This window comes from Leuciscus leuciscus (assembly GCF_965113295.1).
Source record: "Leuciscus leuciscus genome assembly, chromosome: 18".
Lineage (NCBI taxonomy): Eukaryota > Metazoa > Chordata > Actinopteri > Cypriniformes > Leuciscidae > Leuciscus > Leuciscus leuciscus.
In genome coordinates this window covers 14290018-14309670 of record NC_138742.1, presented here as the reverse complement: position 1 = coordinate 14309670, position 19653 = coordinate 14290018, and the positions used below count along the sequence as shown (strand labels likewise).

Below are 19653 nucleotides of genomic sequence, written 5' to 3'. Positions count from 1 at the left end.
TCATTTGGCAGTGCCCTCAGTGCTGTTCCCCAGTATAATCCTTTGTATTCTCCTCTCTCAATCTGTTTTAGCTGACGTATGACTATCAGTTTGACTTCGAGGATGATCAGCACAAGATCCCCTGCCATTGTGGAGCCTGGAATTGCAGAAAGTGGATGAACTAACAGGGACAGAGGAAGAGTCCGACCCGTCTTTGCTCCCTGGTGCCAGAACACTCCTGCGCCAAAGCCTGTTATATTCTTACTATCCAGTTAATAAGCTGCTCTGAATCGAGTAAGAAAAGTTCACTCTCAGTCACCTGAAAGACAAGACTTTGTTATTCACAACAAGAGCCAAAGCTTTGAAGAGTAAACTTTTGAAGACACAACCTTTTACAGATGAGCTTGAAGGTATTGGACCTGCTTGAATCTTTCATGTTGATTAAAAAATTCACCTCTGCCAAAAGCACTTCCACTGTTTCCTCCTACAATAAGCTGACTCTGGCTACAACTGATCACTTCGACATCTACCAAAACAACTGAAGCTATAGCATATCAATACACTTAGACTAGAACTCAGTGAAGATGTTTGATTAAAGCCATGTAAGTTCTCAAAAATGAACTTGTACAATTTAGCTTGGACCTATCCTTTCCGCTACCATCCTTTCCATCACCCCAGACGAACGCTCTCCCATCAAATCATCAATGAAAATCGTGGACCTTGGCAAGACAATCCTGGAGTGGCTCTGCTTAGAACTGTGATGAGATATAACGTTGAGATACTATTGACCTGTGGCTCGAGAGGCACGAGATGTTTTATTATATTGATTTAAAAGGTGGGTTTATTTCACCCAGTCTACCTCATTGAGTTTGTGGGACGTCACTGCTTTGTATTAAACTGTTAAGTGCTACTGTGGAAAGGGGAAGGCAGGAATGTGTCCATGGCAATTGCCTTCTCGGGTAAGCAGGGAAACTTAAGCAGCAGGTTTGCTCCTATCTATATTTTGCTTTCGGATGATTACAATAGTGAGCCAGTGCAACTCTTTTTGATTTGATTACACAAATGAGATACAGTATATGACTTACAATATGATGATGCATTACTTAGAGCAATCAAAACTCAAACGGGTGTCTCGCAGGCCACCTTTTTCCGATTGTAGATATCATGTAGCTGCGTCAGCGCGTGCAGATCATGTTTTTAGTGTATAAACGCTCATCAGGATCCTCTCGCATTTTTAACGATGGAGCAAATAATGAGAAAGGGCCACAGTGCAGATCCACCTTGATGCAATTTGAAAGATTATAGGGCAAATAAAACTAGTGATGCAAGACTGCCACTGCATTTGACATGTTTTCCCATCTTGAATCCTTACATCCTGCCTTCATTAGATCTCCATTCGGATCTCATCACTCCAACCAGGACCCTTAGGTGTAAGCCTCTTCCCTTCTGTGATAGTGGACTGTTGTAAACTTACTGTAGTGAGTCTTTCTCTGCCTGCTGACGGCCGGTTGTATCTAATCTATGTATCGTGGTTTGATAGTGGTAGCACAGTCTACAGGCTTGATGCAGTGACGGAGGAAGACTTAAAAAGGGCATTTCTATTTTCTTTTATATTAAAGTAATTTAAAAGTTAAAAACAGTTGAATTTCAAAGAAGGGAGTTGAACAAAGTCTCCACAAAGCCCATGCTACTTTGTTCCTTTCTCCCCTTACATATGACCTCACGTAAGAATAAATGCAAGATGTATAAACTGTAAATAATAGGGGTCTAAACTCTTTATCCAGCCCCTTTTTAATCAAATTCAAAATTGTAGAGAAATAAAAATCATGAAAAAAAGCAACCACTGGATATCATTTTATCAGAAAACTTAATGTGTATATATCTATAAATATATGTAAAATGGCAAACTAAGTAATATCTTTATGTATATGAACCAGAGTGTTTTTGCATTTAACTTTCTTTTTTTTTTTTCTATCTGTTTTTTTTTTCCTACAAGACCATATACATATTAAAGGTGTGATGTTTCTCTTGTCTTCACCAATGAATTTTGGAAGAGTGGTTGCGGTGAATGAGACAAACATTTAAGATGGGATTCATGCAAAGTTCTTTATTGAAATAGATTGTTTTGTTTTGGAAAGAAACAGCAGTAAAATGGTGCATAGCATTTGTGTATTTATGTAATATTGTTCACGTATATTTCTTTTATTTATGCTACTGCTTGTGAATTACTGATCCCTGTCCTTGAATCAGTGACAGTTTAATTAGTATATTCAGTAAATGGAAAATCTTGAAGCTCCCAAGATGATACTGTTTTTGATTCGTGTCCAATTGTTCCCAAACCCCCTCCTCCTCCTCCCACCCCTCCCGGTAGAAGTGAATGTTTTATATGACTTCTGAAAAGGCTGCATAGTCGTAGAAAGGTATGACTTCATTAATCGAAAATATCTCCATTAATTACATGTGAATTGCACTCAGCATTTTTTTATTTATACATCCTCCGAACTAGCATTGGTTCTTTTAAGGGTAGTCTGTTATTAAAGACGCTCACTGGATTTTAGCCTGAGTAACTCTTGCCCCCCCTTTGTTCTTTTGAAATCTCTTAATTTAAGCTCTATACACATGATGTAATTAAATAAATAAATAGATCCTGATTTTGGTTTTCAACCTGATCTACTTTTTAAAAAAGATGCTGCAACTGTACAGCAGAGCTACTTTTAGGGATGATGAATAAAATGGTAATTTTTATTGTATGTGGCATGTTTTGTATGGATATAATTTTGAATTGTACATATTTTTTGACGTCAGAGGTTGCATCTCTTTATATACAGCTGTCCCCTTCCCTCCTAGCCCTCCATTTATTTCTTTGTCTCTGCTTTATTTCTTGTAAAGAAAAATAAAATGCATTTTAAATATAAATGTTGTCAAATTTGAAGCTTTATAAACTTATTTTGCGTAGCATCTTTTATAGGCTATTATATATTCCAAATTAAGTTATTGGAAAGAGTCAATGAAACAGAAATAAGAAAAAGGATTTATTACTGTATACCATTTATGTACATTATATTAACTAACCCACAAGTGGATTTGTTTTTAACATGTTTAAAATACACATGGAATCTTAGATCAAGAACTCATATGCATCTGACTGAAAGCATCGTCTACCAAGTCTGAACTCTTATTATCAAGACTAAAATGGACAAACATGTCAGGGAATTTAGACTAAACTGCCTCTACAAAGCAGCAGTAACTACCGTCTGAAACGTGTCGTTCAGAATCATCCAAATGCCTTTCCTCAAGTCTTAAGCACAAGTTAAAGTAGATGTTTTACAAACAACTGCAAAATCCAAGTTGTGCGAAAAAGCAAGCACAATATAAATAGTGGAACGATTAGCCTTTACATTTCCAAGGACAGAATTCCCAGTGTATAATGTAGAGCACCATGGTATAACAAAATTCAGTCATAATTATAATTTTAGGCATTCTCAATGCCACCCAACTCAACTGAATCATGCTACTGTCATCAAACATATTCCAGCTACTTCCAGAGCAGATTCATATATGACCTTGAAAGTATAAAATGCATAGGTCAAACAGAAATGGACTGTAATAGAGCCTGCAATAGATTTCAAATGTTACACATAATACAAGACCCTTGTTCTCATCCAGCCATTCTACAAGCATTTCAGACCATTAATGCCAAAGCTAGTCTAGTCATTTTTCGCACCTACTATTATACATATCCCATAGATTCCAGTTAACCATTCTGAACATCTGCAGGTTTTTGACTGTGATCAAGACATTGGTGCAAGTTAATAAAGGATGGAGGAAGTAGTGAAGTTGGCTTTCTAGGGATGTGCTAGTGATACAATGTCGCCATGTCCAACACTTGGTCTTGGCAAACCCCAACTGTAAATATGAGAAGGAAATGTTTAGTTGTACTTTTAAATTAAACTGAATGACAACTCTTCAATGCAAGGCAAAGCAGAGCAATATAAATGTTATAATGCAGGCAAATAGAGAGATGCATTATTTTACTTCAATACTTTACATGTGTGTTTTCTGAAGTGGTACTAACTACTAAATCCCCAAAAGGACACTGACTGCAAACAAACAACAACAGTGCAGTTTAACATGCCAACATCCCAGAATAATAGGAATACAACATACTAAACGATCCCATTAAAATAACTGTTGAATTTTAACATACAAGTGGTAATGACTTTCCTTATGACAAAAATCGCTCATTTTCTCAAAATGCGGTCGGATAGCAGTACTAAACATGTGCAATCATTCTTATAATGCATTCAGCAATCACAACACTGATTTTATGAACCCAGTTAAATAAAACAAAAAAACATGCACACGCACGCACGCACACACACACACACACACACACACTCTCCCTGTGAAAATTTAAAAGCATTTGAATCCAAAACCACATTGATGGTTTTGACATTTTTAACAAACGCAGCCCGAAGAAAGATAAATAAGCAGGCTGATTTTTACACGAGTAAATGATCTGCACTCCTTCATTTCTTCCACAGGAACAAAGAACTGCAATGCCACTTGGTCACACGGTCGCGGTGTGTCCGCTTTGCTACACTTAGCTTTGTACATGAATTGCTAGTCATAACAGGAGACAGTGTTATCCACGTTTTTTTTTCACATTCTCACAACAGCAGTAGAGCACTATATATAATCATAGATTGACGCTGAAATATGACATATGATGTATTAGTGAATGAGGTTGAAAAAAAAAATCAAATCTAAACACATTCTTTCAAAAAGTCCATTTTGGACAAAAGTGGTGAAATAAAAACAATGATAAAATCAAAATGCCTGTCACAGTTCAATTGTCATTCCTGCCAAAAAAATAATAAAAATAATTCAACAACAGTAGGTCCATGGAGGGAGGTTGCGCTGATATCAGCGGTTGGAGGCTCATCCATGATTGGGAACGTTGATGTTGGAGAAATGGAAAAAGGCTGGGATGGACTCAGACTCAGTAGTTTCGTCTTAGATGGTGAGGTAGGCCTCGTCACAACTTTAGAAGGTTCAAAAAAGGGCTGAAACTGGCAGGCTGCTTTTGGCGCAAGTCTTTATTTGCTTCGTCGTCTCTGCGGGGATCTGCAGTGTCCCACGTGTTTCAGATCTTAACGTCTTCTTGGACGCTGAGTTGCGAGAGAGTCTTCTTTATCCGCAGAGCCGTAAGCCGCGCCGCTCCGTTGGCATACCAACACTCCCGCATGATCTTTCCCATCACTCTCAGCGCCTGTGGAGAGAAAACAAATCAAAATGAGTTTTCCAGGCTCTCTCACAAGTATGCCTGCGAATCACAGCTGAATTTAATTAAAAAGCTGTATTTTTACATGGAACAGTCTCAAGATGGCACGTGTGAAGCATATTGCACTCAAAAATGGCTTTTCAAATTGGCAAACATGTTTGTGGTGAATTTTGCAGAATTCTGTTTCTTATTATGGTCTACTATTATTATCATTTACTTAAAGTCAAGTATTGACGACAAACTGTGATTGGTCAATTACTGCAAATGCCAATTAGATGACCTTTTATATAAGTGGGATTGTCTTGGGCACAATACGCTAAAAAGAGTGTTATACCTCGTAGCTCTGCCACCAGTTGGGCACATTGGGCCGTAGTCTCTGGTCACAAACCACCTTCCTCATCTCTTCTATGGAGGGATCAGAGGGCACCAGATCATAGTAGGGAAGCTGGTAATCTTCATGAATGCCTGAGAAGATGGTCAAACCGTGAGCTTGTTTAGTGTTGAATGGCTGAATGCATATATATCTATATTATTTAGCGTTACTGATCATGTGTAACAAAATATATCAGAATTCCCAGTCCCAAGGGGAAAAAACATTGCATTTTAATTGCAATATGATACATTTTTAAATCTCTAAATAGAAAATATAGTGCCTTACACACCCGAATCATTCGTAGATGCATCGGATAAAAGTCCAATATAAACTCAAGAAAAAAAATGCAGGCCTATAAATCCCACACATGCTTTAATACGATAGTTTATTAGTAATGTTTCAGTCAATCGACCTTCCAAATATTTAATCTCTAACTGAGATAAAAAAAAAATTAATTTAATCTGTAAAGTTGCTAATATCAATAAGCAAGCGGTTATGCCAGTAGGAATGTTTATGTTTTTGCTCTCTTATGCTCACCAAGGATGCATTTATTTGATCCAAAATTATACAAATACAGAAACATTGTGAAATATTATTAAAATCTGAAATAACTTTTCTATTAGAATGTATTTTAAAAAGAAATTTATTCAAGCCATTACTACAGTCTTCAGTGTCGCACGATCCTTCAGAAATCAATCTAATGCTGATTTGTGACTCAAATAAACATTTTATTAGCAATGTTTAAAACTGTCGTGTTGCCTCATATTTTTGTGGCAACCGTGATACTTTTATCTTCAGGATTTATTGATGAATAGAAAGTCCAAGAGAACAGCATTTATTTGAAACTGAAATCTTTTGTAATATTATAAATGTCCTTTTGATTAATTGAATGCATCCTTGATGAATAGAAGTATTAAAATCTAACTGACCCTAAACTTTCATATGGCAGTTTCTAAACACTTTTTCACTCACAAATTTAATCATTTAAAAATATGTCATTGAAAAACCCATAATGACAGACCACTATTCAGGCACTGAAGTGAGACACGACCCCCAGAGCTCTATTGCACCTACAGCCTGTGAAAGCACTGATTGAAATTACTTGTGTTAAGATGCTGTGGGTGGATGATTAGTCAGGCTCTTTGCAAGCTTCTTTTTCCTCACCTCCAGCATTACACCGTCGTGCAATCTCCCAGTATACCAGTCCCAAAGCATAGATATCAGCACACTTGAAAGAATCAAAATGCTTCATGTTGATCGTTTCATCTAAAACCTCTGGGGCCATATATCTAAAAGGCAAAATAAATTCACATCAAGTAATGCAGACTTCATGGTTAAATTTACAGATAAGCAGCTGTTAACAGAATTTAGTAAGAGTGCCTGGTGGTAGATGTACCTTTTAGTGCCAACCCTCTGATTGGGGGCGATGTCTATAGTATCAGTGATGGACTCGTGCCGTACAGCGAGCCCCAGATCTGCTATGGCACAAGTACCATTCTTTTTCACCAGGATGTTTTTAGATTTCAGGTCACGATGTGCAATGCCTGGTTTCCCTGTGGGAGGAGACCATCTTGGTTTAGTTCGGTTTTGTGAGTACAGGATTTGAGAGATATTACAGCTCATATAACCGATGCATCAAAATGTATCCATTCATAATTACCCTGCGTTCCCAAGATCTCCATGTGCAGATGTGCCAAGCCACTGGCTGCCGAGAGTGATAACTTAATCATCCCCTCGATAGTGACGGAGTAGTGGTTGAGATAGTCAAATAATGAGCCATGTTCATGGTAGTCTGACACCAGCCACAACTGTGTCCATGTGCCATTGTCTAAGAAACGAAAAGTCAAAGCAAAGAGATTTAAGGGTTGGAACAAATCACTCTTAAATGTTTGATCAATTTGTGATAGATAGAGAGATAGAGAGATAGAGAGAGAGATAGATAGAGAGATAGATAGAATCTTACCTTTATTATCGGCAGCAATGAAGCCTAAGATGTTCTCATGACGGAGCATGATGGTCTGGTAAATCTCGGCCTCGCGGAACCAGGAGCGTTCCTCTCTGGATGAGAAGATCTTCACAGCCACATCCCCTCCTCTCCATCTCCCCCTCCATACTTCCCCAAAGCGACCTTTACCTATGATCTCCTGCAATACAATTGTCCTGGCCACTGTCCTCTGAACAAACAAGGGCAGACCTGCAATGAGAAAACACATTAGCACATGAACAAAACGCTTGTCAGATATGCTGGAGAAGGATAAAGACGCAGCTTACCGGATCCTGAACCAGAGGTGGACAGATCGAAGATGAGATCCTGTAAGGTCTTGTCTTTGGCCAAGTACAGATGATCACAGGACGGATCCTCAACGTCGAGTCGCTGCCGGTGGTTATAGTTCCGTTGGTGGTACTGGAAAACGAGCACTCCAACGATAAGCAGCAAGCAAAAGAGGAAGACCGGGCCTGCTATCACTGCCACCAGCTCTACTGGACCCCAACTTCCCCCTTTACCTTCAGGAATCCCTGAAAGAGACGAGGAAATGCACATTACAGGCTGGACCTGTAGAGATTAACTGATATTAAGATTCTGTACGATACTGAAATTAATTATTTTCATGTTGTAAATTAACTGCAACAGTAAGTGTTAGAGATGAAGGTAATGTAGATGAAAGAATAAGTGGAAAATGCATACACAATTACATATCCTATATTGAGCAGCAGAAAAACTTTAATTTTGGCAGTTAACTGAAAGAGTACATATATATTATACATAATTTTTAATGTTCTTGAAAGTAGCCTCTTATGCTCTCACCAAAGATGCAATAAAATAAAAATAAAAACTACAGCAAACCGGTAACATTGTGAAATATTAATAAAATAACTTTTCTATTCGAGTACATTTTGAAATATAATTTATTCCTCTGACGGCAAAGCTGAATTTTCAGCAGCCATTACTCCAGTGTCACATGATCCTTCAGAAATCATTCAAATATGTGGATTCATATTTCTTGTAAAAAAACATGATAAATGGATATCGTTGATGAATAGAACTTTTAAAAGAACGGCATTTATTTGAAATAAAAATATTTTGTAAAACTATACAGTCACTTTTGATCAATTGAATGCGTTCTTGCTGAATAAAAAGAAAAATCTTACTGAGCCCAAACTGTTGAACAGTAGTATATTTTAGCCTGTACTCCTACCGTTGGGAATCTGGAGGTTGATGCTGTTGCAGAAGTCTGTATAGCAGCAGTGCGTGTTGAGCAAGCCTTTGGCACTCAGACAGTAGACGGGCTGTCCAGGTGGAACCAGGCTGACCCTAGGGAGGCAGATCCGTACTTGCCGCTCCTCCTGACCATTGATGTGGGACGTAGAGGTCATGCAGGCCCCATCAGTCTCGCACACATATCCGGTGTTCTCACATGCCGTGCAATTACACTTAAGAGCTAGAGAGGAAGAGAGAGATTAAAGATTAAAATATGACTCTAACTGCAATATGTGTTCATTGTAATGTTAGGTCATAAATGAGGATGCATTCAATTTTTCCTTCAGCGGATGCTTTAAGTGAACTGTGCTAACTCAAAATATCCTCCAGAGGGCAAGCAAGACCAATTTAAGGAAAGGAAAACACTGAGTAAGGGAAGTCAGGCAAAAGCACTGCATGCAGAGTTCAGTTCGCAACTAAACTAAATAACATGAAACTGAATCCGCCACTGCAGATGAACCCAAACAGACTGTGTACAGCAGAAGCTGGCATGGGATGGCCTGACTTGGACCCCCCACTGCAGCACCTTTATATCAGCAGAACATATTCACAGACTGTTTTGCTTCATTGAACAGTCATAGAAACAAATAATGAGCAAGATGAGAGTTTATAAGTTAAAGCTTATTAGATTTGTAGTATTTTGAATCCAATCTTTCTTTGTAAAAGGCATTAAGTTAATCACACTGATTTCAAAGTTAAGGATTCATTAGTTTGAATATAAATTGAACCAAACACTATAATAACATCTTAGTTGAGAATTCAATATACTTTATTTTAGACAAAACATCCCATGTTTCGGTCGTGATGGTACATTTTCGGTAGTGACAGTAATGTTTTGGTAGCGACTACATTACATTACAGAATTTTAACTCACATACTAAAACACTACTAAAACAAACTAAGATACTAATGATTTGCATAAGTGTACAAAATATTTGTTTATTTCCCCCCAAATATATGATTATGTGTTCCCTACAATGATGACATGTTTCGGTAGTGAAGGTTTCGGAAGCCTTGCTCAAAGATGCTAATCAGCACATGGTTAACTAGCACAGTTCTGAACAGTTGTACACACACAAAAACAAAATTGTATCGAATAAAACTCAAAAAACCATGTCACAACCAAAACTTCACCACGTTTCGGTAGTGACAATTTAAGATACTTTTGAGCCTAGTTCAAAGATGATAACCAGCACATGGTTAGCTAGCACAGTTCTCAACAGTTGTACACACATAAAAACTACATTTTATGGAATAACACCCCAAAAAGATTGCTTAATTGCAGAAAAAATGTGTTTGGTAGTAACATTCCTTAAAGTTACACAGATTTGTGAACACATTTCCCTCAAAATTATGGTACCTAATACCAATCTACTATGAAAGAGAGGCTATGAGAGAGAGGGACACAGGAATATTTCCTGATCAAAAATGTAGGGGTGTGGACACATTTATTTTTTTTACAGAGTTTCATGATTTAAAAATAAAAATAATTTTAATATTTTCACAAGCTGAAATTTAGGGGTTAGGGTTCGGGACAGCCACCTCCCAATTGAAAGTACCCAATAAATTATGATTTTTAATATATAGTAAGCTTACTTATATTTTAAATATTATTGTGGAATTCAATAGATAATAGAAGGATCTTAGTAAACATCTAAAATCTGAATACTTTTTAAATGCACACACACACACACACACACACACACACACACACACACACACACACACACACACACACACACACACACCTCAAGTCTCTAGATATGGCTCGGGTGCTTCCTTCAGTGTCTACTGGTTTCTCAACAAGGGGTCTTAAAATGGTTTGTTAAAAAATATTTAACATTATTTATTTATATTGTAAATTAAAATACAACAAACATTTTTATAAAAATAAAAATAAAGAACTGACATCACATTTTGGAGTTAATTTGTATTACAACAGAAATAGCTTAGATAGGGAATTCGAATATTGTCTTGGACAACCATTGGTCTATTTGATTTTATCATCGGACTGCTTAGAAAAATATAAACACTTCTTTGACATATATAGCCTACTCTTTTCACTAATATATCTATAAATTAAAACTGTTTATCATCCATCGACAAGGCTGTTCGATTTTGATATTGACACTTTTGTTCAACAACCAGCTCGGCAAGGTTGAGTCGATACTGGAAAGATCAACATATCATCCAATTTATTAAAATGTTACTAACTAGAGACCACTAGATACATGTTTACATCAAATAATTTTAATCAATCGGAAAGAATCCAATCCGATTCCAGATTCTTACACATTACAGGACGTTATATCACCAGATGCGATCAAGGGCTACCTGTTTTATCTCATCATAAGAGCTACGTTGCCCATTACAGTTCAGTACAGGCATCAAAAAAGCCACCTATTTGCAACAGAGGAATTCCTGACGCTGTTTTGACTCCTTTACACATTTTCTCAGTTGGTCATAATGCCATCATATGTACACACATATAATGAGCGCATTTAGCCCAGCACACAGGCAGCATTGTTCTGGATGTTCGGTAAGTTACGTCACAAAAAACGTTTTATCTTTAGGTTGGGTCTTAGAAATGACAGTGTGAACGAACAGGACTAAATGTATTATTTTCTTCTTTTTTTTTGTTTGTCTGGACCAAAAGAACCAAACTCCAAATGTGAACACACCCAAAGACTACTGTGGTACCATGTACCTTTTTGTTTTCATTAGCAACAACATGATCTTAAAAGCCTGCGGGCATAAAGACAATTTATCTTCAGGGGCATTCAAATCGTCACCGTGACAGAGGACCATATTGCCTTTTGTAACATTTTAGATATGTCATCACTATTAGTTATATTTGTGTCTCTTCAGCAAGTCAGACAAACTAAGACAGGATATGATGACTGCTGGAACACAGACTGCCGAGGGTGACCGAGGTCATGACACGAGGGGTGGCATTCACACTTCACCGGCGCCCCTGATTTTATCCGAGCCGCATACAATGGCAGGCCACTTAAGACAAATTGCAGTGGTTTTAAAATAACAGGACTTCAGAAGCTTGACGCCTGATCACAACAGGGCCCACCGAGGGACAAACAGCACTTTAAAGCCCAGGCTTTTCTGGGCGTCCCTGTCAAGAATGTTCTATTCTAATCCTCTCATCTCAATGCTTTTCTTTCACCGGTCCCTCATGTTCAGGCCTCTGTTTGTACCTTGTGCTCCTACTGTCACTCATCTCACTCCAGAAACACTTAATTAATCTGACTCACTACACTTCCTCCCACAGTTTTTCACACACAGGTTTTATTGCACAACTCATGACATGCAAGTGGCTGAACCACACCCTTCTGAACAAGTGTCAACTTCGCTTTTTCCCCATGTGTATGTGTGTGGGGAGGGGTGTATGTGTCAAGTGTCATAGAGCAAAAGAGGGAGTGCGAGAGTGTGTTTGTGTACTCTTTATAAATCTTCTAAAGGCTGTGATCTAACAGACACCGAAGCGCACTGCCAGTAACCGTTAGTGGAGCGGATCCAAGTCAACTGAAGTTCACATGCACAAGGAATTTCCTGCAGATTACACGGAGGTAACCAGGCCCTGATAACAGGAGAAAAACAACCCAGTGCCATAATAACCCTCTAATGGAGCACACACGATATCATTAAATCATGGGGCAGCAAATAGAATGACTGTAATTGCCTCATAGTGTCTTGCTAAAGGGTTCTGACTGAAAACGCAGAGTAGTTATCACTTTAATCACAATCAGGATAACTATACTTACAGCTGAAGGGTGTCTTTTTATGTTAAAAAATATTCCAAGTTACGCTCAATCAACAGCACCAGAGGCAAAATGTTGATTAGGAGTAAAGTCACAAGACAAATAATATGAGCATTAACATGATTTTATTGTGAAAAAAAAAACACTAACCTTTTCTGTGTAATGTTCTGTGTAATAAACATATAATCACCCTAAACACAAGTTTTAACCGAAGACTTAATGTGAAGTGCTTTTAAATAATTTAAAGCTTCTCATTTCTGCTTTGAAATTCTCTTAAAAACAGCCCCATTCACTTCAATTGAAAGAGCTTCACCATAATGTAGATTTTTTTGGGGTAAACATTGTGCCATAAATCTAATATGCAGAGATAACTTTAAGTAACCATTTGTAGGGCCATCTGTTTTTTCGACCGATGGAAGATGATATTTTCTCTTCATGTTGTTAAGGGTCACGATGATACACATCAACAATAACTTTGTCAACAACATACTACACTAAATAATGTAATATGACACTATATGACAATCTATGTGCAAATTCATGTACTTTAAGAATAATTTCACTGAACAATGTAATGCTTGTTGTTAAATATACAATTTAAATGTACCTTGTAATTTTAAAACAAAAAGTCATAACTCGATCTTCCAGTGAAATGACAATTCTATCTGGTGATGTATGCTGGACTTTAATTAGTCAGCTTAAACCCCGCCCCTCAAAAAAATGACTGAAAAATCCAATTAAAATGATGTATAGCACCCACCCTACATTTTTTATTTTGCTGTTACACTCGGATATAGGAAACAATACAGAAGAAAATATCTGTCGCTATTTCCAATTCATCAGAAGACATTTTTTCTAGTAGAAGTACCTTACACAACAACCAAATTTATCAACTTTTGAAATCTGACAGCTAGGGAGGCCTGTTTCCACCTTACAGTAAAAAATAAGACTGTCACATTGTGAGATATAAAGTCATAAACCTGCATTTCTTGTTATTGCAACTTCAAATCTCACAATTGTGACTAACTTACTAAACTAATAAACCTTCCACAACATCATTACCAAACACCAAATCACTTGCACTATAGAAACCTGACACTTTCCACTCAAATTTCTGCAATATGGTCTGCAAAACTTCAAAAAGACCGATCAAACTTTATGCAAAGCCAGTTGACAGAACGGTGTGAGTGGCTCCAAACCTGCGGAAAGGGAGCTCGAGCGGTTCAAGCCAAGCGAGGTCTTGTATGTGCATAATTGGTAGCCTTACACTGGCTCTTTGTGTGGAGATTAAGGGGACATGAGGAGGGATTGGGCGGGCTGTGTCTGGACAAAGGATGGGAGTGGGCTGTGCGGTGGAGGATGGGGCAGTTACTGTTAGAGTGGCTGGGGGGTAGGGGACTCCCCTGACATGCTTTTAAGAGCTGCTGTTGAAACAGATACGCCAGGACAGAACACAGAGAGGTAACAGAGGGCGACTTACAGAACCCCCAGCTGTGATGGGATTTCGGCCGAGAGACTAGCTACGACAGACCTTAAAACCCTAGTCTAGACTTGGCTTAACCCAACAGAAAGAGGGGAATTCAGTGAAGGACAACATCAAAACCTCACTGCCAGTGTGAAGTTCCTATCATTCCATTCTTGTTTAGACAGGAAATGAAAACCATTGCGGCAAGACGTGAATGAAATCGTTGCCATTAACAGTGTGCTTGGTTGATCAGAGCCTGGCTCATGGAAAGTCTTTAGTCAACGGTGAAGCCACAAACAACTTCACATTACTGGTACTGTGACTAAATCCTTCACTATGGAACAAAAATTTCACAACCTCTCCTTCAAGAGTACCGACTTTCCACATTGGGGTCAAAGCAAGGATTAAGAGCTCACAGGGTTTGTGGTTTAAACACTCAGACGCAAATATTGCCCCCCACGACACAAGCAGTCCTCTCATATCTATTACAAATGGACGGCCAGAGCGGTGCTTGTCTCTCGATGGAGGCATTATCTCTTGCTTCACCTCCTCTGGATAATGAAAGCCCATCATCCTCCTCTTCTAGCAGGATGCCAGGGGCTACTGAGAGCGGGCAGACTGAGAGAGTGCAGTTACCCAAGATGCATAGAGCTGAAATGAGATCCATTGAGCACCCAGACAGGGAGCTGATTAAGACATGCCGACGCCACCAGACAGAGCGCGCACACACACTCACACAGACATGCACAGCGAACTACACTCACAAAATCAATGCAGTGAAAGGAAGGGGAGCTTCTTTAGAACCCTCATGGTCAAATTACTCATCTGGTCCAGAGGAACGAATGTCTCTCCCCCACCGAAAACATTCAGGGTTTTTTCTCTTTCAACGGGCAGCAGCCTCAAACCATTTCATGCAACAAAATAATACAGTTCTTCTGACAAATATTATAAGGAGTGCATTAGTTTTAAATTGGTACACTAGATTAAGATTTTTCAATGTTTTTGAAAGAAGTCTTATGCTCACCAAGGCTGCATTTATTTAATCAGAAATATAGTAAAACAGTAATATTACAAGTACAATTTAAAATAGCTGTTTTTGAATATATTTTAAAATGCAATTTATTTCTGTGATGGCAAAGCTTAATTTTTAGCAGCCAACTCCAGTCTTCAGTGTCACATGATCCTTCAGAAATCATTATAATATGCTGATTTGCTGCCTTGTTATTATTATTATTATCAATCTTGAAAACAGTCGTGCTGCCTAATATTTTTGTGGAAACAGTGACACAGTGACACAAACAAAAAGTTTTTTTTGTTTTTTTTTAAAGAACATTATATGTCATTTCTGACACGTTTGATCAATTCAATGCAGGACTAATAAAAGTAATAATTTCTTCTTTTTTTACTTGAACTTTTGGACAGTATAGCATAGTTTGGAATTGGATAGTCTATACACGGTTTATATGCCATATAATAAAAGTTAATTGTCGGTCTATTCTGGACACAAAACTATCGTAAAATATATAGTGCACAAGTCACCATAGTAAAATATGGTGCTTTTTTTTTTTTTTAACTGTTGAGCTACATAATGACTCTTCCAAAAAAAATGTCTACTATTCTGTCTGATGGAAAAAAGTAATGCTATACAGGTTTGGAATGACATGAGGGTGAGTAAACAATGGCACAATTATCCCTTTAAGCTTATAATACAAATGTCCCTTATTTTTAAGAAAATTATGAAAGATAATATTTTAATTAGTACTAAGGGGAAAAAAAAAGTCAATTAAATGTACTACTTCTAAACAAGCACTGTAATGTAGGTCACACAAAGGTCTATCTCTCTATGTAATCGGCACTGCCCGCCGGCCATTCAGGTCATTAGCAAGGTCATTAATGAAGCGGAGACCAGCTTCAGTCGGCTGTGACCGTGGACTCAACCCCACCAGCCGGCTTCCCCAGACACACACTCGCACGCGCACACACTCCCCATGAACCCACATATCTTTCTTTGCTACACTTTCCGTACTCTGATCTTATATACAAGCACACACATGCAAAATATGGCTCGATGTGCTCCCTTTCATTTACATAACAGCACTCTCACAGCACTGGAGGCCTCCTGTGATACAGGCTTCAAACGTCTGCTCCTTCCTGCCTGCACAACACAAGTTCAGGGCCTTTGTGATTCAGAACATCCATTATATTTTTATGCATTAACACACACTTAAAATTGCAAAAGTACTTTTGTTATAGAGAATTAACTCACTTTTTCCACTCTGGCACTGCAGTTATGAGGAGTGGGAACACATTAATGATCATTTCTTGTAAGCAAGTGAGTCACTCGATGTAATGCAAGTTTGAATGACTTAATTCACCATTCCTGGAGCGTTTTTCACCAAACGTAAATGTGGAGGAGCTGGGACTTGGAGCATGTTTAAAACTTAAGTTTGGTCTGTGTGAAGGGAAAAGAAAAACGTGGGAGAGAATGAAAGATGATTAAAGCGACGCACCCTGCCTCACGGCTGTCTGCCTAGCTCTCAGTGCCCATATCACATTGCTGTTGTTTTCTCACACAGGCCTGCGAGAAGCGTCACACGGACATCTAGAAGCTCGAAGACTTGCGACAAGCCAGTTTATCAAAAACAAACAAAAAACAGCATGCTAACTGAGAAACTAGGCAGTCATACTACAAGTCCAGAGCCTTAGAGCCTTAGAGCCCCCGGTTTCAACAGCACTACGGTGGAATAATTACCATAACACGGCTGGAATCTGTTTCATTTCCACTAGTTTGTGTCCAACTACCGGCAGCTGTGCAAACCCATCAGTGGCGGCCCGAAGGCGCCTCTCGCGCTACAATCCGCTCAGTGTAGAGTCTGACATTGAGGCGACCCTGTCAGACGTACTACAGGTGGGATCTGTTTGTTTAGCATTTCCTATCAAGTCCTATTGGAGCATTTGGCAGCATTTTGTGCAACACAACCGTTTGCGAACAGTGATGCTTCTTGGAAAAAGATGAGTCACCAATTAGAGATCACAGATTGCTTAACTTTTTTTTCATTTGTAGACGAAAATGGCCCCTGCTGCGATACATTTCATTACACAGTCTTCCTTGATATGTCTTGAGCACAGCAAGCCACAACAAGACATTTTTTCAACTCTTTAAAATGCATTAGTATTCTAGTTATGATCACCATACAAAAAAAAAAGGTGGCTAAGTATTCATACCATTTTGTTGGCTTCTCCGTATAATATAAAGAGCATCACACTGATTCACACAGTTTTGTCCTTCCAGAAAATCTCACCAGTGCATAGTTATCGTGCTGTGCCATGCAACCACAGACATGTTTATTTGTGCTGTGGATGTAACCACCATCAGTTTGGCCATACAAAAGAAAGGCAGACTCCCTTGACAGGCCACTGAATAGGGCTCATTGCCCACATTTCCATTACAAAGGACCAGACTCCAAATCTGACTTCAGTCTGAACTTGCTGAACGACTAGCTTCCCATCGTACTCTACGACAGAATTGTACTTGCCAGGGGTTATAAAGCACAAATTTTGTTTTCTAGAACCATTCATTTGTGAATACATTAAGAAATTAATACCCAAATTGTCAATATTTTAGGCCTTATGGCTTGGTAGTCATGGGGTCAATGAGGACTGTTTCACCAGTTGAAATATACAATGCTGATTATTGTTAAGAAACCACCAGACTGTTTTATAAACAGGGTATACCACAGCAAACGATGTACTAACAACATTTATGATATAATCTAACACATAACTACAAACAAGGTCCGTCATTTTTAAACAAATCACTGGAATTCATGTAGAGCTACATGTCACAACTAGCAATGGGAAGTCAGATTCATTTCTGTGAATCGGTAATTTTGAACATTCCACTGAACTGAAAATGTATCTTTGTAATTGAAACTGTATAAAGCAATAGAAACGTCAATCATCTAGCCTACACCACATGACAGTAATGAAAAAATAAAAAAAAGTTTTTTACCAACTCAATTTAATATACATTTTAAAAACTTTTATTATTAAGGTTCTTTAAAGGGGGAGGATCCGAATCAAGAGCACGGTTTACGAATAGAATGTGAACGCTCGTCACAACGTGCGACCAACCAGGGAAGGTTGGCGTTGCAAGTATAGGCCTATAATAAATGTAAGTTTTGCAACATCTGACGTCAGTTCTCTGAAGTCCTGTGAAATAGTGGAGGTCTGGTCATAAGCTACATGCCACAATTCACCTCACCAAAATTCGCCTTTGTGCAAATAATACTTTAGTATTTTAACGTAAGGTAAATATGCATTTTATTTGTAATGGACAGCAGGCCTGTATCTAAACAGAGGTTGGTTGTGTCAGTGTGTGTAGCGCATATATATTATATTATACATATAGCCTATATTACACACACACACACACACACACACACACACACACACAGAGAGAGAGAGAGAGAGAGAGAGAGAGAGAGAGAGAAAGAGAGACGCCTATTTAGACCTCTATACGAGTGTATTTGGTTAAATCAACAAGGGACAGCAAAACATACTCGCGTGGTTATATCTTACACGAATCTCTTAAATGATAAATACAATTACAAGTCATGCGCTTTAGAAAATATTAAACTAGTTCATTATAAGGAGGAATGATTTAGGCTACAGATGACTGGTTTACAGCGCCATGATGAGCGCCAGGCTGCCCCGTCCAGCACAGCACAGCCTGGCCACACTCTCTCCACACACCAGCAGCCTATCAAATAAATAAATACACACAGAGAGGTGACACACACACAAACACCCGACTCACCATCGCCGACCGCTATTAATCCACACAGGGCGAGCAGCGCTACAGCAGTTCGTCGTGGAAGCATGACTGCAAGATTCCCATCTCTTAGCATTAATGCATTCGTTTTGCGTGATATTGACAAGCGAGCGAGACTTCCAACACAACCACAAACCAACCGACCAACCAACCATACACCGCCTGCCAGGCTCGGCTAGACAATAGTGGGTTAAAGGGGTGTGCCTAGTTTTAAAGGGGAGGGCTACACGCCTGGGCTTCTTTGTTGTGGTGAAATGTCTCTTTACAAGGACTCATTTGTGAATTGGCCTGATGGTCCTGTCTGTAGTTAAGGTCTCATCAGGATTGTTTTTGATTGATTCCATGTCGTAGTTTAGTCATTTAAGTTGTGGCTTTAACATGGATGAAATTTAGGCAAATATTGATTTTTTTAAAGGTAGGCTACTGTGATAAAACGGATTACAAAACAAGAAAAAATGGTTTATGTAAGGAATTAATCTGTTCAGAATGTTCAGACGTAGCCTACTAATTTTCTCAAAAAAGGTGTGTTTTTCCAGCTCTTTAAATCAAAATATGGGTCAACACTCCCAGATGCAAAAACAATGTTTCCTATATTTTGTTTTAAACAAATAATGTTATAATTTTTTATAATATAATATTATTCTAAATAATCTTGATTTCAAATTGATTTTCCCTTTCATCTATTA

The 19653-nt window shown here is 38.4% G+C and overlaps 2 protein-coding genes across 3 annotated transcripts in view; one reads left to right on the top strand and one right to left on the bottom strand.

Moving 5' to 3' along the window:
* Nucleotides 1-2895, top strand: part of kmt2d (lysine (K)-specific methyltransferase 2D) — a 37934-nt gene extending 35039 nt beyond the window's left edge. Inside the window, exon 55 of the mRNA XM_082144945.1 lies at nucleotides 72-2895. Within this exon, the coding sequence (XP_082001071.1) occupies nucleotides 72-164 (93 nt within the window). The 3' untranslated portion in view covers nucleotides 165-2895. The remainder of the gene's footprint in view (nucleotides 1-71) is intronic.
* A 103-nt stretch (nucleotides 2896-2998) lies between these two features.
* On the bottom strand, nucleotides 2999-19159 carry acvr1ba (activin A receptor type 1Ba). 2 transcript variants are annotated; one of them, XM_082144901.1, is made up of 9 exons: nucleotides 18953-19156; nucleotides 8834-9076; nucleotides 7908-8153; nucleotides 7600-7830; nucleotides 7297-7464; nucleotides 7033-7189; nucleotides 6801-6925; nucleotides 5598-5728; nucleotides 2999-5251 (listed from the first exon to the last, which is right to left on the bottom strand). In XM_082144901.1, the coding sequence occupies exons 1-9, from the start codon at nucleotides 19041-19043 to the stop codon at nucleotides 5126-5128; spliced, it is 1518 nt and encodes a 505-aa protein (XP_082001027.1). In that variant the 5' UTR covers nucleotides 19044-19156; the 3' UTR covers nucleotides 2999-5125. The 2 variants fall into 2 exon arrangements, with proteins under 2 accessions (XP_082001027.1, XP_082001026.1); XM_082144900.1 differs by having other exon boundaries at nucleotides 7297-7830; nucleotides 18953-19159.
* Between the last annotated feature and the right edge of the window lie 494 nt (nucleotides 19160-19653).

Excerpts from the sequence above, each read along its gene's own strand:
- acvr1ba (XM_082144900.1), bottom strand. The coding sequence starts at position 19,043 with ATGCTAAGAGATGGGAATCTTGCAGTCATGCTTCCACGACGAACTGCT. Across the intron at positions 8,154-8,833 it reads CAACCTCCAGATTCCCAACG|GGATTCCTGAAGGTAAAGGG; the intron begins GTAGGAGTACAG and ends CGTCTCTTTCAG. Across the intron at positions 6,926-7,032 it reads CAGAGGGTTGGCACTAAAAG|ATATATGGCCCCAGAGGTTT; the intron begins GTACATCTACCA and ends TTTGCCTTTTAG.